The 19,445-nt window shown below is 43.6% G+C and overlaps 1 protein-coding gene across 1 annotated transcript in view; it reads right to left on the minus strand.

Moving 5' to 3' along the window:
* PFKFB4 (6-phosphofructo-2-kinase/fructose-2,6-biphosphatase 4) overlaps positions 1 to 18,800 on the minus strand; it is a 70,937-nt gene extending 52,137 nt beyond the window's left edge. The window contains exon 1 of the mRNA XM_077924808.1: positions 18,398 to 18,800. Within this exon, the coding sequence (XP_077780934.1) occupies positions 18,398 to 18,485 (88 nt within the window). The 5' untranslated portion in view covers positions 18,486 to 18,800. The remainder of the gene's footprint in view (positions 1 to 18,397) is intronic.
* Between the last annotated feature and the right edge of the window lie 645 nt (positions 18,801 to 19,445).

Here is a 19,445-nt window from a genome sequence, read left to right on the forward strand (position 1 = left end):
GCCCCCTATAATCAATACAAATCTGATGTTCTCCCCCCCCCCCAACAAAAATCCTGGTGATATCCATGGGTGGATAACTCATGGATCACAGGCTGCATCTGGCCCACCAAGATCTGCTAAAGGTTATATGCCTGCTGCTTAAGAGATAACCCAAAAAGAACCAAAGGATTTCTCTCTCTCTATTCTTTGTTCCAAGAACCACAGTGCTGAGACAGGGGTCAAAGCCTGACTGCTCTTCAAGAGTAAAAAAAAGAAGAAGAAAGCAGCATTTCTCTCCACCCCAGTGCTGGAATGGGGGTGGGCAGGAAAACTGCCTTTCTGTGTAATGTTAAAGATTGTGTTTCCAATCAGCTGCACCCCAGTGGGGAGGGCTGGAAGTGCTGATTGTGTGTGTGTGTGTGTGTGTGTGTGTGTGTACATGCACATACATATGATGGCTATATCCGCCACAGACATGCAACCCTCAGAGGCATGGCTAATAATCAAGGCAGCTTTCAGGCCAAAAAATGTTAGGCACCCTTGATGTAACCACTAGAAGTTACAACACTATTACAAAAAGAAAAAAGGTAGTGCCAGTCAATTTTGCAAGAAGGAAAGGAGAAGCAACTACAGAGAACTGGAATGAAAACTTTAAGGGACCATAACTACAGTGATATAATTGGAACCGTGGCCTAGAGTGCTTTGCTGTTGTACTGTTCAAAAAGCCAGGGAGTTTGGGATTAGTGCAGGAAACCCAAGTTCAACTTCCTGAACCCTTCAAGTTTTGCTTAGTGATATTAGAGAAGTCACTACTATATTCAGACTTACATAACTAACAGTACTCTTGTCAGGCTAAAATCAAATGAGTTCCAAGTATATAAATGCTCTCTCTCGCTCTCTCTAGGGCATGAACTCAGCCTAATTGCCAAGACTATGCAATTAATGTTTTGTAGCTGAGCAGACAGGAGAGTAGGACAAAACCATTTCTGAATTTTACGTATTTCCTAATCCCATTAGATTCACTTAACGCTGCCCAAATCCCAGTCAATGTAGACATATGCCACATACTGCATATGTTTACTCAAAGTGATCTTTTAACTATGCATCACAACACAGAATGAACAGTACCTTATCTCCAGCAATTAAAAACTAATATTGTGATGTCTAGTCACCATGCTAAGCCATTATGTTGCCCTGTCCTGTTCACTGCAAGCTTTGTTTGAAGGTCAGTCAAGGGGTAAATCCCTGCAGTGTCAACTAGGCCAGTGTTTCCCAACCTTGTGCCTCCAGCTGTTTTTGGCCTACAATTCCCATCATCCCTTGCCACTGGTCTTGCTAGGCAGGGATGATGGGAGTTGTAGGCCAAAAACATCTGGAGGCACAAGGTTGGGAAACACTGAACTAGGCTCTGCCCAAGCTTAGAATGAGGTCAGAATGCCTTCTGTCTTCAATTCTCAATCCTTGCTTACATGATGGTGCAGAGTAATGAGACTAGAAAATAAAACACTTCGTCTCATTTCCCAAACAACTGGTAAGCAAGTTACTCTTTTTCTTTTCAAAATCCAAATCACCGCAAAGTTATTTAATCATTTTAACATAGGCATGCCTCCCCTTTCCAGATAAAGACTCCCCCCACTTGTTAGAACCACAAGTTAATAAAATACATGTTTCTAAAGAGAGTCAGTGTGCTCCATAAAGCTTAAGTGTATACTGTTTATAAATTTGTGCACAGTTTTCAACAAGATTGCCTATCAGCATTGGGATGTAACCAAAGGGAAAGCAGGTGACACTGAAGACAACACAAAATAATCTGTCCAGATTAAAAGCTTGTTAAGAAAGATGTGCATAGCCTAAATGGCTACATTTAACCAAATTTGTGCAATCTCATTCATATCCTCCAACAGTTATATATTCCTTAAAATCCTACTTCTAGGATGTTGAAAGTGCCTTTTTGGTACATTTATCTTGCCAAACTCCATAGCTGCTGCTTTTTTCTTTTCTTTTTTAACATACTAACTACCTTAATGTCATCATGACAATTGGTAATTAACAAGTCCATTTTAAAAAGTATTTTGCAATGAAGTATATTATAATGATGTTTGAAAAATAAGGGTGTTAACCACTTCCCCCCCAAAAAACGCTAGTTGAGAGACCAAAGGTAAATCCCAGATCTGCAAAAGGAGGAAGATGTTATAGTGACTCAAAAGGTCACATATCTTGTTTTATAGCCATGAATCAGATTATGCAGAAATGTGCAGAAAAGCAGGAATCATTTCGCATATTAATGACGTACGGACAGATTTCTCCACTTTACAACTTCTCTTAGGAAGAAAATAATTTGTTATTTGACGGTGTTAAAAATAGTGAGATACAACGTCCGTTTTTTAATTAACCCTTTATAATTTGAAATGTTTGGTTTTTCAAGCAAAGTTTTCAGAAAAAAAAGTTTATCTATAATCTTCGAGGTGAAGAAAATACAGAGAGTAAATTAGAGGTAATCATCATACTTCTACATAGCAAGGCAACTCCCCTATGAGGAAAGGTTTACAACATCTGTGTTTACTCTAATGAAGACAATATGAAGATTCATTGGGCAGTACACATTGGTAAAGTGCCCTTTCTTGTCTCAGGTATGGCATTTGATCAGGGTAACCAATGTAGTGTCCTCTAGATGTCTTGGACTACACTTCCCATTGGCCATGCTGTTAGGGCTGTTCAGAGTTGTAATCCAAAACATCTATAGAGCACCTTGTTGGCTACTCCTAGCTTAGATGCTCAATACTGTATACAAAAAAGAGGTTTTGTTGTGTTTTAATATTTCAATTACAAGGTGCCAAGGTGTCAGCCCACACAAATCATAACACAGTTCGGTTGAAAGGAGAATAGTTCCATTCACAATCTGTGTCCTGACCTAAGCCCAATGAACCTACATTCATTGTACACACTCTTCCAGATAATGGCTGATAATGGTCACAAAACCAGGAAGGCCAACAGTGGTTGTTTGCTCTGCTGTGTGTTTTGTATGAGAAAACTCATGCCCTGCTGCAACTTTGTAACCAAGGCTATGCACAGGAAACTGAAGCAATTTCATACTCTCCCCTGTTTAGCCCTGCCTTTACTTCCCCCTTCCTCCACTTCCCCTGTGTCAACTTTTAAACTTCAAGCTATTCAGGACAGGGATCTGGCATCTTGATTTGCATAAAGCACAATACACTCCACCTGCGCTAAATAAATAATTGGTCACAACATAGATTTATTTATTTCCAATATTTATATACCACCTAATGACAAAAGCCCTCTGGGTGGTTTACAAATAAAATTTTAAAACATGAAATACAATATGAAAATAAAATCTAACATGGAATAGAACCAGGAAAAGAGAATAGAAAAAGGAGTAAAAAATACAAGCCTGGTAGATGAAGGGAACGCAGTGGATGTAGCCTACCTTGATTTCAGCAAGGCATTCGACAAGGTGCCCCATGATATTCTTGTAAAGAAGCTGGTAAAATGCGGTCTTGACTATGCTACCACTCAGTGGATTTGTAACTGGCTGACTGACCGAACCCAAAGGGTGCTCATCAATGGTTCCTCTTCATCCTGGAGAAGAGTGACTACTGGGGTGCCACAGGGTTCTGTCTTGGGCCCGGTCTTATTCAACATCTTTATCAACGACTTGGATGATGGACTCAAGGGCATCCTGATCAAATTTGCAGATGACACCAAACTGGGAGGGGTGGCTAACACCCCAGAGGACAGGATCACACTTCAAAACGACCTTGACAGATTAGAGAACTGGGCCAAAACAAACAAGATGAACTTTAACAGGGAGAAATGTAAAGTATTGCACTTGGGCAAAAAAAATGAGAGGAACAAATACAAGATGGGTGACACCTGGCTTGAGAGTAGTGCATGTGAAAAGGATCTAGGAGTCTTGGTTGACCACAAACTTGACATGAGCCAACAGTGTGACGCGGCAGCTAAAAAAGCCAATGCAATTCTGGGCTGCATCAATAGGAGTATAGCATCTAGATCAAGGGAAGTAATAGTGCCACTGTATTCTGCTCTGGTCAGACCTCACCTGGAGTACTGTGTCCAGTTCTGGGCACCACAGTGTCGATCCCACACCACAGTTCAAGAAGGACACTGACAAACTGGAACGTGTCCAGAGGAGGGCAACCAAAATGGTCAAAGGTCTAGAAACGATGCCTTATGAGGAACGGCTAAGGGAGCTGGGCATGTTTAGCCTGGAGAAGAGGAGGTTAAGGGGTGATATGATAGCCATGTTCAAATATATAAAAGGATGTCATATAGAGGAGGGAGAAAGGTTGTTTTCTGCTGCTCCAGAGAAGCGGACACAGAGCAATGGATCCAAACTACAAGAAAGAAGATTCCACCTAAACATTAGGAAGAACTTCCTGACAGTAAGAGCTGTTCGACAGTGGAATTTGCTGCCAAGGAGTGTGGTGGAGTCTCCGTCTTTGGAGGTCTTTAAGCAGAGGCTTGACAACCATATGTCAGGAGTGCTCTGATGGTGTTTCCTGCTTGGCAGGGGGTTGGACTCGATGGCCCTTGTGGTCTATTCCAACTCTATGATTCTATGATTTAAGATGGAAAGTATTTTCACCTGGCACCAAAAATGGTCAAGTAGGCACCAGGCAGGCTTCTCTGATGGTGCCAACACCAAAAAGGCCCTCCCTCTAATAGCCAACCTCCTTTTGTTTTGTTCACAATCTGTCCTGCATTCATACATGAGACAACTAGCTAAAAGGGATGTTCACAGGCAGAAAACAACTATGCTTAATGTACTTGGTGTGCACTTATCTCAGACTAAGTAACAAAATATTAATATGCAAATTTGCATGTAGGACAGGATCCAATGAGACTTCCTTAGCCCACCCTCTGTGCAGCAAACCCCCTCCCCAAAAAAAAAGCCACTGCCACCAGAGAGGGTCAAGGAATCCTCTGGAACAGTAATGATAGAGGGGCGCAGAGGCTGAAGCTGGGCTGCCAGAATTCAGAGAAGCTGCTTTGCACAAGAAGTGCCTTTACATTGGTGCAAGACACTGCTGAGTCCAAGCCACAATTAACGGGGGGGGGGGGGGAATGGAGCCTGAATGTTCATTTTTCCTTCTTCCTCTTCAAAATACTTGGAATTTCTGTAAGCGTTGGATGTTCTGGAACGGGACAATAAATCTCAAGTCAGGGAAGTAGCTGACATGAAAACACAGTGTGCTGTATCAAAATTTCAAGGCGGGTTTTAAAACACTTCCCAACACCCCCCCAGTCTAAGCAAGGAATTGCGTAATGCAGTACGTGCTGTTTCTGTGGCAACATCAATGATTACTCCCAGGGCAAGGCATGAAAGGAGAAAAGATTTCTCAAAATACTTCCTGTCCTGTGCAAGGAGCATGCATGTCTCAAGTGATCCTAATGAAACCTTTGAAACAAATGACGTATTTATTTATTTTTACAAGCCTTAATTCATCTGCCCTGGTGGTTGGATATAACCCTTTTGAGAATGCATCGTCTTACACTTTAAAGGCATGACACACACCCCTCCCCCAAAGGGGGGAAAAACCCCACACACAATTACACACAATAGAAATGTTTCAATTCTCATCTCTTGTTCTGAATCCATTTATGCAACAGGAAGGTTTTCTTCATTAAACTTAAATTAGTAAAAATAGGATTTTTAACCTCCACCCAAAAGGAACTGGTGGGCTAAAAATCTAGCCAATGTCATATTTTTTGACTTGCAATTCAGATTTTTATATTTTTAAACCAGACAGTGGGATCAGCCTAAACAGAATCTGTACCAATACTAAAGGTATCTAGAGGCTTGAAGAATTTAATATATATATATCCACCAAGCTTCTCAGCTTTGTAATACATATTATGGATGGTATCCAATTGGTGCCCCTCCACTAATGGAAGGCTTTTAAATCCACCAGAGCCTTCTTTCAACAGAACAGGGATTGAATCAATCTTTGGCAGCTCCCCCTCCCCCTTGTAGTTCCCTGCATCATCTCCTGTTTTGTTCCACCCCAAAACTCCAGTTTGGGGGCAGCATGGTAGGTTGCAGGGGGGAAAGGAATTGTCGCATATTCCCTCAATCCCTGTTCCACTAATGCAATGTTCCCCTGGATCAAAGAGCATCCCATCATCAGTGGGACACCTATTGGATAGAACCACATGAATTTCACAACTTCTGTAAATGCTGGCAGTGGCTACTCCGAGTCTTCTGTGCTGTTAGCTGTACAACAAACAGCAATAAGATATACAATTCAGCAAGCTGATCCAGACATGTAAATCTGGCATGTATTTTAATGTGTGATTTTATTTTATAATGTTATATTGTATTTTTAAAATAGCTGATTTTATTTTGAAAAATGTTAGGCTACCAAAGGTAAAAGGTAAAGGACCCCTGACAGTTAAGTCCAGTCACAGACAACTCTGAGGTTGCAGCGCTCATCTTGCTTTACAGGCCGAGGGAGCCGGCGTTTGTCCGCAGACAGTTTTTCCAGTTCATGTGGCCAGCATGACTAAGCTGCTTCTGGCGCAACGGAACACCGAAACCAGAGCAGCACACGGAAACACCGTTTATCTTCCCGTCGGAGCGGTACCTATTAATCTACTTGCACTTTTTGGCATGCTTTCAAACTGGCAGGAGCTGGGACAGAGCAATGGGAGTTCACCCCGTCGCGGGGATTCGAACTGGCGACCTTCTGATCGGCAAGCCCAAGAGGCTCAGTGGTTTAGACCACAGCGCCACCCTTAAGTAGTTAGGCTACTACTCATCTGATTATATTGGTCATTTTAATGTAAACCACATAGAAGTTGTGAGGATTAAGTGGTACATAAATCCTACTGATTAATTCAATCATTTCACCTCCATTAAATACACAGCAGACACGTACCTTCTCTACATGTCTGGATCTGATCATATGATCTTTTGCATTTCTATGGACTGTTCTAGAAATGTCTGCTTTGAGCTGTCAAGTCTAAAGTCACACCATATTTGTGAATGAATAGCTCAGTCACTCCTTCATAAACAAATAAATTTGTTGCAGCTCACTCACCCATACAGATAACTGCAGGCTGTCCTGCTTAAGTTTTTTATCTCCTATTTTTCTACAACTTGGCAACATGGGAGTGCCTAATTACTGAGCTGATTCAACCCTAATTCTGAGACGGTCTGATACACATCACTGACAGACACAAGCACTTTCCTTTGAAGATTGGCAACTTCCTATAAATATTAGTTACTGTACTGTAAATTCTAAACAGTTTTAAGGTTTTAGTGGTGTTTGTTTCTACTTACTCTGTTACTTGTAACAATGTCCAAACATAATTTTGCTATACCAAAAAATATGAGAGCCTCAGCCCAAACATGTATATGGATTGTATTATGCAATGGCAATTTGCAATCTCCAAATTTTTGAATTCCTTGGAGAAAATTTCACAATAATTAATATTCTCAACATAATATATACACAAAAGCCAAGCTACACACATTTTTCAGGTTCACACTTGCAGGAAACTTCTAGGATTCACTAGAGGTCTTTTTAAAAGAGGAAAACCACATGCAGTGTTGAGGTGTTTTTTTCATGCAAAGAGAACTGATTATCAGTACTGTATCAAGTTTTCTCATTCATCCATTCCTGAACAAGCATGCGTGCTATAGTACCTGGGGGAGGGTCAATAAAAATGGATTGTACCAGATGCTGTTCTTACATCAATGGAAGGCTCTTGGATCCAGTTTTTGCACCACCTCTCACACTGTTCCAGATGTTTCCCCAACTCTGTGATGCTGTGTGTGTGTGTGTGTGTGTGTGAGAGAGAGAGAGAGAGAGAGAGAGAGAGAGAGAGAGAGAGTGCGCGCGTGTGCACACACACAGGGGACTGTAGCAAGAAAACTGAATTTGTAAAAATCACCTACCTCTCTCTTCAATTTACAATACCCTCTGTGACTGGACTCATAGCATTAGATATACAGTGATACCTTGGTTTACAACCATAATCCGTTTCAGAGGTCCGGTTGTAAACCAAAACAGGTTGTAACCTAAGGCACGCTTTTGCCAATGGGGCCTCCCCAAAAATGGGTTGTAATCCAAAAAAATGAACACACACTTCCGGGTTGAATGTGGTTGTAATCCAAAAAGGTTGCAAACCAAGGTACCACTGTATTCCTTAAATTAGCAACCAATTCCATTAGGGATAGATGGGAAGCAGAGCCACTCAATCAGATATAGTAAGGTGACATCCACACCCCACATTAAAGTAACCTTATCTCACTTTAATGGCCATGGAGAATTTTGGTCTGGAAACAAACAAAGGTTAGCAGCAACTATAGTTTGCCCAACTTGGGTATCACAGATTACTACGGTTATCATAAAGCCAGAAGTGAATAAGTGCCTACGGAAGAGAAGGACACACGACCCCTCTGCATGTTCACATTGGCCTAACCATAGTTTAGCCATCATGTCTTAACTGGTCCTAAAGAGTTCTACAGTATTTGAGTCTTGTGATACTAAGCAATATCATTCACTAGAAGGAAAAGTGCCAAATATTTGCTAGATGCAAAGGCTGGAAGGCCCTCAGCGTAACATTGTTTCCTCATGACATGGAAGCCAAATATCTGAGCCATTTGGTTCATAGGGGTGAGGAATGCAATGCATCCCTCTAAACCTCTCTGGCTGTCCCTCAGAACACCCGCTAGGCCACGCTCCCTCACCAGGCTACACTAGTCTTGCTCTGCGCCTTTCTCTGGGGTTTTTGTGTAGCTGGAATGCATCCTTGACCTGCAATAATGCCTCTCTGGCTTGAAGGGATGGAGAGAGGTGTGACTTTTGTGTGGCTCGAATGTAGGCTACCATACAAAGTTAAGAGCTACATCCATTGCTACCCCATAGACAGAGCACCATATGCAGCACTTTGAGCCGCTCAGAATGGTAGCCTTCCTCTGTTTATTCAGATATCTCTTTCAGTCCAGGTTATTTTTAAGTGGCAGTTAACATAACTGATTTTTTTTTTAATCAAAATTGGTTCTTTAAAAAAATGACTACTTTTTAATGGTCCCCCCCCCCCACTCTGCTGGTCAGCAATAACCAAAATGCAATTTCATGGCATCCCTCTCCTTAAAAGTACATATTCATTTCAAATCTGATTTAAGGTATGCTACAAAAATGTCCCATTTCTTTCCATTTACATTATTATTATACTTCTACATTGTGTCTTCTTTTTACAGCAGTATTAGCTAATGAAATGTAAAATAAGATAGGAACCAAATGACAAATAACACATTCACAAACCCATCCTTTTCATGTTTACTTAGCTAAGTGTGCATTAGGTAAAGGTAAAGGTACCCCTGCCCGAAGGCCAGTCGTGACCGACTCTGGGGTTGCGTGCTCATCTCGCTTAAGAGGCCGGGAGCCGGCACTGTCCGAAGACACTTCCAGGTCACGTGGCCAGCATGACGAAGCTGCGTCTGGCGAGCCAGCACCAGCGCAGCACACGGAAACGCCGTTTACCTTCCCGCTATAAAGCGGTCCCTATTTATCTACTTGCACCCGGGGATGCTTTCGAACTGCTAGGTTGGCAGGAGCTGGGACCGAAAGACGGGAGCTCACCCCATTGTGGGGATTCGAACCGCCGACCTTACGATCGGCAAGTCCTAGGCACTGTGGTTTTACCCACAGCGCCACCCGCGTCCCATAAGTGTGCATTAGACTATTGCCCAAATCTTGTATCTGTTTCAAAGGCAATTCCAGAATCATCTTCTCTTGCTTTGGGACAAGGGACGGCTAACAACATTTAAAAGACGTCTTCTGTACAAGGAACCACATGTCCTCTCACACTTTGGCAGACCTTTGACTAGTTTGTGAACATGCGCGTCAAGAGTTCAGCTCAAGCCACAGTTTCCTTTTCACCTTTAAAATCACATTAATCCAAAACAACAGCATTCCTCAGATTTCCTTTGTTTTATCCAATAAAAGTTTAATTGGGAAGGAGACAGTATATTCTTCCATTTCAATTATCTGTAATACCGGAGAACATTTTTATTACAGCTTAAAAGGGCAAACTCTGCATTCTTATTACTAGTATCACAGCTGAAGGGTACAGTAATGTATTTTAGAGAAAGGTTATACTGGCTTACGAGAAGTTTAAGCAGGTGAACAGAAGTGCCATATTCTTCTTCAAAGGTATACCATCTGTTCTTTTACCAAGTTAAGACACTTTTGTATTCTGGCATCTCCTCACCTAACTAGTTTGTAGCTGAGACATCAAAAAAACACGCAAGTGTTTGCTATTTTCCACAAACAAAAAATGTTGTTTCTTTGGGAAAGAATGTTTCAAGTGTTATTTCCCTACAGTTATGTCTTGCAGGAAACAAAGCATTATTGGAGCTCCTGGAGCATTCTCACTTATCTTGCAAAATCTGGTGACATTTAATTAGGTATTAGAGAATGGAAGCAGAATATGAGCAATTGAACCTCATTGCTGATGATCCACAATGCTGGACCTTTCCCAAGTTAAGCCCAATGCAAATGTAACAGAACCACATTTCAGGTGGTACACAAGAGGTGCGTTTAGCCTGTAACCAGGCTTTTAGTGTTGCAGCTCTAGCTCTCTGGAATCAATTACCAGCTGAGGTCAGACAGACACCAAGCACAATGATGTCTATGCCTCTACTGAAGACAGTTTTGTTTAGGAAGGATTTCTCTGCGGTGCTAACCCCGTCATATATGTAAAATCAGATTAATATTTCATGAAATGTTTCCACTGGTTTTTGAGTTTACTGAATTGATTTTATTGTTAAGAGTTTGCGTTTTATTTTGTATTTACTCTCTATAACTTGTCAATGCCTTTTTGCCATGAAGTCTATAAATCTGTCAAATAAGCAAGATAAAAGCTAGTTAAGAGATCAGAAGTGCCTGATACATGGGTGAATTCTGCTGTTCCTTCTCAGAGTTAATAGCATTCCCTCTCTTGGGCTTTCTTTCAAGTGGTAGAGTCTAGGCCATGCGTAGGCAAACTAAGGTCCGGGGGCCAGATGCGGCCCAATCGCCTTCTAAATCCAGCCTGCATACGGTCCGGGAATCAGCGTGCTTTTACATGAGTAGAATGTGTCCTTTTATTTAAAATGCATCTCTGGGTTATTTGTGGGGCATAGGAATCCATTCAATTTCCCCCCCCCAAAAAAAAAATATAGTCCAGGCCACCACAAGGTCTGAGGATCACTGGACTGGCCCCCTGCTGAAAAAGTTTGCTGACCCCTGGTCTAGGCACAAATTTACCCCCTAGGTGAGAATTAGGCCCGACAGTAGAATCCTATACATAGCTACTCAAGAAAAGGTGTCACCAATTTCAGTGCAGCTTAGTCCAAGGCTTGTACAGGCCTGCAGCCTAAGTCCCACTGATCACAAGGGGAAAATATGTCCCATTAAAAGCAATGGTACATTAGAGTTCTCAGTTTTTGTTTTTAGTGAAAACAAGCACACAAGGTAGGTGTCACAATGACACTTCTTTCTTATAACATATGCTAAACATTCATCAGCCTAGGTTGATGTTGGAGATTGGGTCATGGATATATAGTGAAAACAACTACAAAATAATTATGTGTGTTTTTCTTCTTTTTTACTGAATGTATTCTTGAACTGGATGTTTAAATCTTTGTAAAAAAAATAAAACTCTTTAAAAAATTATTCAAACAAAAAAAAATGTCAAGAGAAAAGAGAAATATTTAATTCAGAAGACAAGACTGACCTTTTTTTGTTATGACACATTGCCATGCTAATGTGATATTCCTTTCCAAGGAACTCCAGCCATGGAACTGAAAAAGGTCATGACCACTTTTTTCCCTTAGAACATGGGTTTTCACATTAACAGTGAAGCAACTGCCAAACTATTTTTAACTTAATACCAGAGAAAATGATTTTTAGAATTCTTTTCACTCCTGTTGAAGTCATGTTAGCCATATTAAAATAACTACAAAGATATTTTATTAATGGTTCTTATACACTAATGCAGAGTTCGCCAAACATTCTGGACTACTGGACACATTTCAAATTTTGAGAGTGCTGTGGGTACCAAACACAAAATGACTGCCATAAGGGGCGTGGCATAAAACAAAATTAGAGCGAGTACAGCTATTGCTACCACCCACCAACCCACTCACGTCTTGGACAGCCTCATGTTTATCGTGGGAAGTCAACTATGTCCTGCTTGTTCTGATGGTGGAGATACAGCTGTTAAAGGCACAACAAACCTGCTTTCCACAATGCCAACCCTAAACCAAAGCTTAGGCTGCCAACCTGTATCTGCTTACGTGGGAATAAGCGCCATTAATACCAAGAGGGATACTACTGAATAGACATGCATTCCATCGTACTGTAGGTTAACTACATAGTGAATTCTTAACACATACAGCAGGAGACATACCTAAGCCTCTTTGCAAAGTTTTCACATTTTTCATTTACCATTTGGGAAAGGGATTCTTTAACATCCACCACACTTTTTGTGTAACAGCATTTGCAGAAAATGTATTCTAGAGCAGTGGTTCCCAATTGGTGGTCCACACACCCGATGGAGTCTGTGTAATCCACAAAGGGGATCCATGGCACATATCTATCAACTGTCCAGGACATTCCTTTGAGGGGGGCATCCTCTCACATAACTCACATAACTCATGCAAGAGTGTAGCCTGTAAGGCACTGGGATATGTTGGAAGGTATGGTGGCACCATTCACATAACAAAAACTACTATAGAGATATCAACATTTTCAAAACTAGGGGGTCCATGGCTTGGCTTTCAGAAAAAATGGGGGTCTGCAGTACTTAGCTAATTGGGAAACACTGTTCTAGAGAGTACCTGCTTTCAGAAGAACCCCCCCATAAGAAAGATGCATCCTGGTTGCTAGGGAAAAAGGAAGGACAAACTACAGAGATTCTAGTAGTTTGTGCATTTTACTTTGACTTTGTAAAACATGCTGGAAGCTTCATTGAAGGACAGTACATAAATTCTTTAAATAAATAAATAGAATTATGTCCCATTATTGCAAACACCACATAATCTATGAATCTCATGGATCTCGTGGTTCTCCTTTAACACAGGGAGATAACAATCAATTCACTATTATAGGAGTTGATGGTATTTCACATGAAACAGAAAAGTAACTGTAGTTAAAGCAAAGGTTGTTAAACAAGCTCCATAAACATTTGTTATGTTGTGTGCAGCAAAACTTTGTTAAGTTTAATGACAAAACATCATTGTATTGGTGCTGTCCCTTATATCTTTCAATAAACAGAAGAAGACAAGCCAAGGTTTATAGGGTATAAACTCACTCTGTATCCCCAACCCAAATTTTTGTACTTTCTCACAAGAGTACAGCAAAGTGCTAGTTCAAACCAGGGGGAGAAATTGCTGGGATTAGATTCTTAAAAAGAGAATTAGAATTCTTTTTTTAAAAAAAGTTTAGTGCACTGTTAACATATGTTCACTTTGAAAGACTTTTTTTCTGAGTTTATGAACCTGCGTAGCATGATGAATAAGTACTTCGTTCTCCATTCTTCTGGCAATTCTAAATGGAGAAGGAGGCACCTGATGCAGTTATAAAGTTGAAGGGGGAAAGGATGGTTAACTAGATGGAATGAGAATTATTTTACACATCATGTGCATGAATGCTGTTTACAGTCTTTCCAGATGACACATAATAGGCATAACACTAGCTTAGCTTAGATTCGCACCTCTGCCAACTCCACCTCTGACTTTTACTCACTTAGCAATCAGGAGTCCTTCTGGTTGCAGATAGGCTCCTAAGTGAATTCAGCTGGAGAAGGGATGCCACTGGGGGGATATGATGCTGGGAGATAAGGGCAGAGCCCACGGGAGTTATTTAATCCCAGTTCTGATTAAATCTGAATAGAGCTGCAGAGTGTGGTTAACGCACATGTCTTGGTTGGTCACCTGCCAATCTTGTCTCGTGCTGTTTACCCTTCCATTGTTTCATCAGCAGGCAGGCATTACAACACGAGGGTCCATGTACTCTTGGTGCCAAACTGGTTGAAATCATCCATTCAGTAAAGCTCTAGTCTGTGTTCACTCAGGGTGTTGCCCCTCTGTTGCCCCTACTCTTCTCCCGCCCCCAGGCATGATTAAAAAATTAGTTTATACCTTAGACTATACCTTAGTCCAGGGTGGTCCAACACAAGGCCCTAGGCGTTTTGGCGGCTGTCAGCAACATTTTACAACCCCCAGTCCTCACCCTGCCTTCCCAAAGCTGAGTAAGCGAGGTGCTGGGCTTTGGGAAGGAGGCATGAGGGCTCTGACATGGTCCTCAACAAGTACTATTGCAGCCCACTTGGAATGAAAAGTTGGACCACCCTGCCTTAGACCATTTTTAACAGGTGCACTAGCAGCCAGCGCAGTTGTTAAAAAAAAAAAAAAAGGCCTTAATTGTGTTTATGAGATCAGGAACAGGCCATGAAATTATGATATCACATGCACACAGCCCAATCTTTCTCTGCAATGGATCCCCCACTTAACCAAACCTAAAGGATGCAATAGCACCAATGTTTAAGACTAAATATGATGATTAAGACGAAATATTCTTATCCAGCTACAAGCCTTGGTTAGGAATTCTGGCCAGGGAGAAGCGCCACCATTACTGAAGGCACTACATAATTCAAAACCAAATAGATCCATAAATAATTCCTGCTTCTGAAGTGACTGAAAAACTATACAGCCAAAACAGAGTTGTCCACAGGAAACAAGCCTCATCATTAGGCAGGTGTAGTCTGCCTTCTAAAATAGCAAGAAGCAGTAGGCTGGGGTGATAAATCTCTCATAACTGTGGCTATCACTATGGCCCCTTCAGTTTCCTTAAGCAGGTTAGCAGAAGAGCTTTTTTATTGCACCTTTTTCTCCAAGGTGTACATGGTTCACCTCCTCCTCAGTTCATCCCTACAATGACCCTGTGAGATAGGTAAAGAGGCTATGACTGGCCCAAGTTCACCCAGTGAGCTTCATGACTGAGTGGGGATTTTTGAACCCTGATCTCCCAGGTCCTAGTCAAACACTCTAACCCAGGGGTCAGCAACCTGTGGCCCATGGGGATCATTTAAATGGCCCATGAGCCACCCCCAAATCGAGCGGCCCGCTTGGTGAGTCCCCGCACACTGCGCTAAACCGGCACAGCGCGGAACGGGGACTCGCTTCCATGGCGCCAGAAACTGCGTGTGCGCTGATGCGATCCGGCCTACGGAACAATCTCCATGGGAGTGAACCAGCCCAGCCCAGGTAAACCTTGCCGACCCCTGCTCTAACCACTATACCACACCAGCTTCCTAGAATACTTCTGCTATGGGGCAGCTACATAAACAAAGCAGGTAAATAAATATGGGGAAAGCAAACTGCCACTTAGAGAAGGAGCTGAAATATTTTCCTTGACACTTGAATTTGTTTTATTCTGGATTCTTTTATTTGATGTTTTAATGTGTTGTAAACCTTTTTTTTTCTTTAAAATATAAAGCAGCATAGAAATGAAATGAATAATAATAACAGCAAACTTCATATCCGGGGGAGGGGGGAAATGGTGCCTAGACATTCTGTTGTGGCAACCATGGCCTAGGTTTAAGGTGCCACTTGGCGATCTGTTTATATATCTGAGTTATATATCTAACACTGCTCCAGCCACAGCCCACTCTTTCTTCTAGCTTAAGCCTAGTTGAACTAAAGAGGATGACCTTCTGATGCACTCTGTCTTCCAACTCAATCAAAGGCTGCACTCTGTTTCTCAATAATTACATAGGAACTGAAAGACCTAAAAACGTATTTTAAACTAATTACCGTCTCTCACTGCAATCTACGGCCCTAACTTAATCTTGATTTGCGCTTTCAAGCAATAATAATATTGTTCTGTACTCCACAGGACAGATCCCTATATTCTGACCAAGAAAGAACCTAGTAAATAGCATCATATGTGACGTCTACTTTGTTTTAACTCTGAATTGTACACCGGGAGAATTCTCTTTATGTTTATAGGTATAGGAGAAGGGAAGTAGATTTATAGCACAATTCTATGCACTTCTATTCAAAGTGGGACCTACACCCAAGAAAGTGTGTATACACCTGCAGTCCTATACACAGTAACCCGAGAGGAAGACCCATTGACCAAAATTGGACTTTGAAACTTCTGAGTAGGGATTCACCAAATTGTGCTGTTAATCTCTTTTTCTGAGCAAACAGCATAGGATAGGATTGTGCTGTAAACCAACCTATGGAATGCAGGGATCCACTGTGTAAGCTGTCCATTGCAAATACTAAACAGTGAACAGTGAACCAGAAACTAAGAGGCAATTGCCATAGATCACTCTTCTCTATACAATTGAACAAAATTATTTCACACTGGTGTGTCAACTATATAGGCCATTTGTACAAAATCTTAGTTCTATTATTAATGAGAATGCTCCTGAAATTCACAGATGTATCAAAAAATATAACAGGGGAATAGATCAGAATGAATCTATTTGTACAGAAGGACCATTTCACATTATTGTTAATTTACTACATGGAAACCACGTGTGCAGATAACAGTGTGCAACTCATGCATAACTTAAATAGTATACTAATTCTGTGCACATTGTGTGCATACACGCTGAGAAGCTACAACCAATCATTGCTTTCTAGCACAATGCAAAGCAATTCACATGCATATAGCATTGGGAAACATTACAACTTAAGTGGTGTAATTACATCCCTTTCCACACAGGAGTGACCAGAGTTCAGCGTATTAGGAAACGTTTACATGGAAGCATCTCCCAACTCCCAACTTCCTTTCTTAGCTTTTTATTTCTACACCGGAAATGCACTGAATCTATTCTTGGTCCATCAATGAGCCATGCTGCTACCAGGCAGGGAACTAACTCAGGCTGAGGGACCTGCATTTGGCCCAGAGTTGGTACTGGAGGCACATTCAACCCTTGACACAAAAATGCAGGCAAACTCATCTCTACCAAAAGTGATCATGGCAACTAGTAACAAATCTTGCTTATAACTGTATTTCCTTAGTTTGCTGGACAAGCACAACATCATTGTTTCACAGTCCTCAGGGCCGTTTACTCCCTTGAAGCACCTGGCAGGAACTAGTCACTGTTATATACAATATTCGTAAGTGGACTATCCATCACACCCAATACTAGCACTGCTAGCATAGAAATGAACAGAGAATGGTAAGGTGAGAGAGAGATGTCTACCTCACCAAACTGACAGCCCAAAACAATGCAGTCAAAAAAGATAATTAATGGTTGGGAGACATTAGTTAGCCACCAGAAGCTCAAAAGGATGCAAAGCCCAGCATCCCTAAAGCAGCAGAGGCCTGACCTCCTTCCAATTTTTGCAGCCATCTCTCTGAAGCCCTGAAACATGTCTGAAGTTTTAAAATAGGAAATATGCCCATAGGGTGCTCATTAGCTGCTTTTCTACTTTAAAAGTGTTTAAAGCACAACAAAGAGAGGTGCCTCTGAGCGCGTGTGGAGTGCCACTCCCTTGCCACTAAGCCTCCATTAAGATACCATGGTCTAGTTGAGAAGATCTATCTTACAGTCCTCTCTGCATATCCAATGTTTTCAATAAATTAACCACTTCCTGAATGTGTAGTGTGTTTGGAGGGAAGGAGAAAACGACGGTGGATTTGGAGGTCAGGAGCAGTTCCTGTCGGCAACAGAAACAGCAGCAGCCCAGCCCAGCCTAGCCTGGGCAGCGCATGGTAAACACAAGGAGGGGCGGGGGGCCAACAGAAATAAGAGCAGCAGCGGGAGGAGGAGGGGCGGAGGACGCCACGCTCCACACGCTTCATAACATGGGACTGGCGCCCCGGGATGGAGCACTAGGAAGCCTCCGGGTGGTCATTGCCACGGGAGGAAGACCTGAGGCGAGGGAGTCCGCTCTGGAAAGCGGGGCGCCGCGCCACCTTCCCCAAAGGAGAGCTCTTGTGGGGCGGGGGTGGGAGGCCAAGTTCCCCCCAGCACAAGGCAGCCGTCCTTCAAGCAGCCAGTTCGCAGAGTCGCAGCTCGCCCCGGCGGGAAGACGAGCGACATGTTGAGCCCCCCGCGACCCCCCCCCCGGTCCTTCCAGCTTCCTTTGGGCGAGGCCAAGCACGGCAGGCTGCAAACAAGCCCCTCTCCTCGCTTGCAGCGAGTCATAAAAATAGCCCCGGGCCAGGAGGACAAGCCACACGCTCCCAGGCAGGCTGGAAGAGGCGGGATTCCAGCAGCTCCTGCGCCCTCAGCCGCGGCGGCCGCCTACGTGAACGCCGCCTTGCCCCGCTCCCCAGGGCGCTTGTACTTTCCACGCGCGCCGTGTCCCCCCCGCACTCGCAGGCAGACACGCGCCACACGAGCGCGCGCGCTGCGCTCTTACCTCTCCAGTCCCGGCCTTGCACAGAGCGCGCGGGTCGAGCGCCACTGCCACTGCCGCCGCCGCCGCCGCCGCACCTGGACACCGACATCCGTGCGCCTCAGGCGAGCCGCCACCCAGCCGGGTTTCGGCGCTGCACCGGCTGCTGGGTTAGCGGAGCCCAGCCTCAGTCAGTCGCCGCCCCGAAGCGGGTGGAAGGAGGCAGGGAAACAAGCCCGGCAGCACCCCCTCTCCTCCTCCCGGTTGCTTGGGCACGGCCGACGCCGCTCGCTATCCGGAGCTGAGAGGGTCCTTCTGAGGCGGCTCCTGAGCGCCGAGCAAGAGCATCTTGCTAAGGGCGCAAAGCCCCGGGAGAGGCTTCCCCCGCCTCGGCGTGGAGGGAAGGAGGGAGGGGGCGTGTGCGCGGCGGCGGCGGCGGCACTCCAGGCTCCGGCCGCTCCCGCCGCTCGGGCAAGCCGATTGGAGGGCTGGGACCAGAGGGGCGGGGAAAGGGGCGGGGAGAGCTCGCCACCATCATAACTGGCTCCTTCCGTACAGAAAGGTCCCCAAGCGCCTCGTGTATCACTAAGAGAAGAGCAGGAGGGGGGAACGGTTGGCAGAACGGCCACGGCTGGTTCTGGTCTACTTTGGGGAGAGAGGCTTCCTAGAACGAGAAATTTTTTAAAAAGCAAAGGTGTTGGTCCATAAGACTCAGTAAAGCAACACCACAAATAGCACTTCAGAGATGTTCAGTCAAGCAACAGAGTTATCAGGACTGACCGAAATGACACGCAATGTGAGCAACCTTCAGCAGGCTGCAAATTGCGCCAGAGGGCTGGGGACCCTAAGGGTCCAATGGTAACCGCAGGCCTCCGTCTGGCTCACATAGTTTTCTGCAGGCTCCAGCCATCCCTAGGTCACATCCAGGGGCAAAACTAGGTTTGTTTCACCCAGGCCAAACACAGTTTAGTACACACACCCCACAAGCATGTGCATATGCACACAGGCCAAGAGCCTCACTGACGCCCCTCTGGAGGCTTCACCTGGGGCAGGAAACCCAGCTACCCCTGCC

The sequence above is a fragment of the Podarcis muralis genome, chromosome 2 (assembly GCF_964188315.1).
Source record: "Podarcis muralis chromosome 2, rPodMur119.hap1.1, whole genome shotgun sequence".
In the NCBI taxonomy this organism is placed as follows: domain Eukaryota; kingdom Metazoa; phylum Chordata; class Lepidosauria; order Squamata; family Lacertidae; genus Podarcis; species Podarcis muralis.